The 3,886-nt window shown below is 41.9% G+C and overlaps 1 protein-coding gene across 1 annotated transcript; it reads left to right on the top strand.

Moving 5' to 3' along the window:
• Nucleotides 1-671: 671 nt before the first annotated feature.
• On the top strand, nt 672-1,586 carry LOC112911755 (olfactory receptor 52H1). The gene has a single exon (XM_025988429.2). The coding sequence runs from the start codon at nt 672-674 to the stop codon at nt 1,584-1,586; it is 915 nt and encodes a 304-aa protein (XP_025844214.2).
• The last annotated feature ends 2,300 nt before the right edge of the window (nt 1,587-3,886 follow it).

The raw sequence follows: 3,886 nt of genomic DNA, 5'->3' as shown, positions 1-3,886 counted from the left end.
GGCAAATTTTGATATTCCACATGACAGGACAAGCAAATCTTGTCAAGATTGTGTCAAGACTAAGCAACCAATAGTGTCTATAAAGACCTAGAAATTGTTTCCAGGGACTCCTGGGTGGCTCAGCAGCTGGGCTCCTGCCTTTGGCTCAGGTCATGATCCCTGAATCCGGGATCAAGTCCCGCATCGGGCTCCCTAGTAGGAGCCTGTTTCTCCCTCTGCCTATGTCTCTGCCTCTCCTCTCAATCTGTGTCTCTCATTAATAAAGAAATAAATCTTAAAATATGAAATTATTTCCACCATAAAAAACTACGCACTATAATTTTTAACTTATATCAGAGGTATATTATATCATGAGAGAGGAATTGCAGCCAGTCTGGAAGGCTGCCTGGAAAAGCTGTGTAAAGTAGCCGAGATGGCTAGAAGAAGGAACATCTTCTCTTGAGGTAGAATGACTGTAAATCTCAGTATATCTGAGACAATCCTAGTTTATGCAAACTACCTGCTGTTGTTTCAACACAAAACTTTATTTATTTCAAAAGTATTCTACTTAACTGATATGGTCTTGTTGTGTTTAGGAGTCAATAATGATGGATGTTGGAAATGAGAGTGACTCAAGTGACCCTAACTCTCCTCTACTGCCCTCTGTCCCCAGGACCTGTATTTAGGTCATCATGTCTGCCATGATCATTTTCAACCTGAGCAATTACAACCCAGGACCCTTCATTCTGGTGGGAATCCCAGGCCTGGAGCATTGGCATGTGTGGATTGGGATTCCCTTCTGTATCATCTATGTTGTGGCCCTCGTGGGAAACTGCACCCTTCTCTACCTCATCACAGTGGAACGTAGCCTTCATGAACCCATGTTTTTCTTTCTCTCCATGCTGGCCATGACTGATCTCATCCTGTCCACAGCTGGTGTTCCCAAATCACTCAGTATCTTTTGGCTTGGGGCTCGAGAAATCACATTCCCAGGGTGTCTTACACAAATGTTCTTCCTCCACTATAGCTTTATCCTAGATTCAGCCATCTTGATGGCCATAGCATTTGATCGCTATGTGGCCATCTGCTCCCCCCTGAGATATACCACTATTCTGACCCCCAGGACCATCACCAAGATTGCAGTGGGCATCTCCTGTCGAAGCTTCTGCATCGTCCTGCCAGTTATATTCTTGCTTACACGCTTGCCTTTCTGCAGGACACGCATCATACCACACACATACTGTGAGCACATAGGTGTGGCCAGGCTCGCCTGTGCTGACATCTCCATCAACATCTGGTATGGCTTTTGTGTTCCCATCATGACAGTCATCTCAGATGTGATTCTCATTGCCATTTCTTACACCCTCATCGTCTGTGCGGTCTTCCGCCTGCCCACCCGAGATGCCCGCCAGAAGGCCCTTGGCACCTGTGGTTCCCATGTCTGTGTCATCCTCATGTTCTATATACCAGCATTCTTCTCCATCCTTGCCCATCGCTTTGGGCATAATATCCCTCGTACTTTCCACATCATGTTTGCCAACCTCTACATTGTTATTCCACCTGCACTCAACCCCATTGTCTATGGAGTAAAGACCACACAGATCTGACATAAGGTCATCCTTTTGTTTTCTACCAAGGGTTCAGAATGATGTGTAAATATGCTTTGAAAAGGTAATATGTTTTTATAGGGGATATTAATGTAGCACAAATAAGAAAAAGTTAATCTATTTAAAGTGAATTGTTTGTAACTACTTTTGTATACCAGGAAAATGGCATGTTATATACGAAGGAAGTTGGTCTATGTATAAACATTTCCTTAATGATATGTTTGCTTGTGGAATATGAAATTGTATAGGATATAAGTAGGAAGAAGAGGTAAAAACAGAGAGCTGACTTACTAAAAGGACAATGCAATACAACTGTGCAAATTGATATTTTCAGCTGTGGAAAGAGAAAAATGTTAATTATGCCAGAGATGATGAAGAAGTAAGACAAAAAGTGAAAATATCAATGAATAATTCATTATTTAGGGGATCTGTAGGTGGATTGAGAATATTTACAATAATATTCAATATTCATTATTATTCATGGTGTGTATTGGCAGTTTTCTTTCAGTGCCCCCAACACATGAAATCTTTCACTACAAGCACTGTGAGCAGAATAATCTACCAGCAGTGATGCAATGAAGAGGAGAGAGCATATATTTTTCAACACCAATGTTGTTCACCCCAGTGCTGGCAGAGGACAGTAGCTTCTAGGTTCTAAGACACATTGAGGAAGGGAACTGCAGAGATTGGGTCAGGAGATCTCATGCCAGTTCGCTGGGACAGTAAAGTAGATATTTAAACCCACTGGCCTGGAGCCTGTGAAGCCCTTGTTTACAGAGTGTGTTTCCTGGACAGTGAGAGAGAATCAACTATTAGACACATAAGTGCGGTACAGGAGGGATAAACAGAGGAACTCTACAGGGAAGTAGCGCATGCATGAGAAGGTGCATCTAATTACACAAGGATCACATGGCACAACACCATGTGTCATACTCGAAGAATGATCTAGAGTTCTTATGATAAATCTTTCATTTTTTAAAAATTACCCACTGCTTTAGAATTATCTGTTGAGTACTCACTGTATTGCAATGAGCCTCTAAGCACTCGCAATATAAAGGTTAGTGATACAAAGAGACTCTTCCCTTCTCTATGGAGCTCATATTCTTACGAGAGAGATTCACAAGAAACATGAAAACAAATAAATTCTCTACTTTCAAAGAGTAATGTAACTGAGAGAAAAATGAAGTGAATGCAGTGATGCACTACAAGTGGGCAAGGAGGACAGTGGCAAAGAGGACAGCACATGCAAAGGTCCTGGAACTGGAAACAGTGTGACATGACTGTGAACAGAGGAGAGGCATGTGTGGCTGGAGCACAGTGAGGTGGGGGGGGGGGGGGCTGTCCAGAGGAAGGAGGAGGAGGAACACGGTCAGGTCCTGTGGGACTGGAATCATCCAAACTTGGTTCTAGGAGGAGGAAACTGAAGCCTGGAGAGTGAACATGACTTCTCTAAGGCACACGGCAAGGCACTTATAAATGCAGAGCTTGAATAGGGTGTCAACTGGGTGTCAAACCCCCAGTGCAGAGATTTTTCCCACTGCACATAACCTCACTCCTGAGAAAACAATGCCAGAGGGAAGAAAAAATAAGTAGGGATATCAAAGCCCATTTCTCTAATTTTGGTGAAGTCTAATTGTTTTTATTATGCCCCATCCTAATACCTGAGGATTCTGCTCTGTGTACTAGCTCGCTAAATCTGCTCACAAATGTCAGGAGAGATGGCCTCTTATTTTCTGAGAAAATGGATTAGCTAAGAGCTGATATTTTTTAAAGTCTACTGAGGAAATCTAAATAAACAGATCCTGAGCTAATTTAAACATACATACTTATTTCATCCTGTTAGTAACTCAAAGCCATGGTTGTTCACCAACACACAGGAATGGCTCCCATGAAAGCTTGATGACCCAGACAAAAGCAGTACAGCAAGGGTCTTCTGCTCTGTGTTCCTTACCTTCTCCCACCCTCTGTCTTTGGACCAGTTATCTGTTATTATATTTCTACCCCTCTTCCCTGGAGGATTCGTTCATTTATTTTCATGACATATTATCTCTGTGTTGGTAAGTCTATACCCTAGTGTTCATATATGATCTTCTTGATAAATCTGTGTCTTTTTCCCACCTAATAGGGCCAGTATTAGCTTTAAGCAAATAATGTGGATCATGTGGCTTGCAGATTGTAAAATATTAATCTAATGTTAGCTGTTAGGTTAGTATTCTATTTACTACTACTTACCACTGCCTGTGTCTTTGTCATCTGGAAAGAGAATTTCATCATCATGGGTTTTCTTTTTCTTTTTCTTT

This window comes from Vulpes vulpes, chromosome 11, assembly GCF_048418805.1.
Source record: "Vulpes vulpes isolate BD-2025 chromosome 11, VulVul3, whole genome shotgun sequence".
Lineage (NCBI taxonomy): Eukaryota > Metazoa > Chordata > Mammalia > Carnivora > Canidae > Vulpes > Vulpes vulpes.
Note: the sequence above shows the minus strand (reverse complement) of the source record. Positions and strands in the feature narration are given on the sequence as shown.

Coding starts and splice junctions, on each gene's coding strand:
- LOC112911755 (XM_025988429.2), top strand. CDS start 672: ATGTCTGCCATGATCATTTTCAACCTGAGCAATTACAACCCAGGACCC.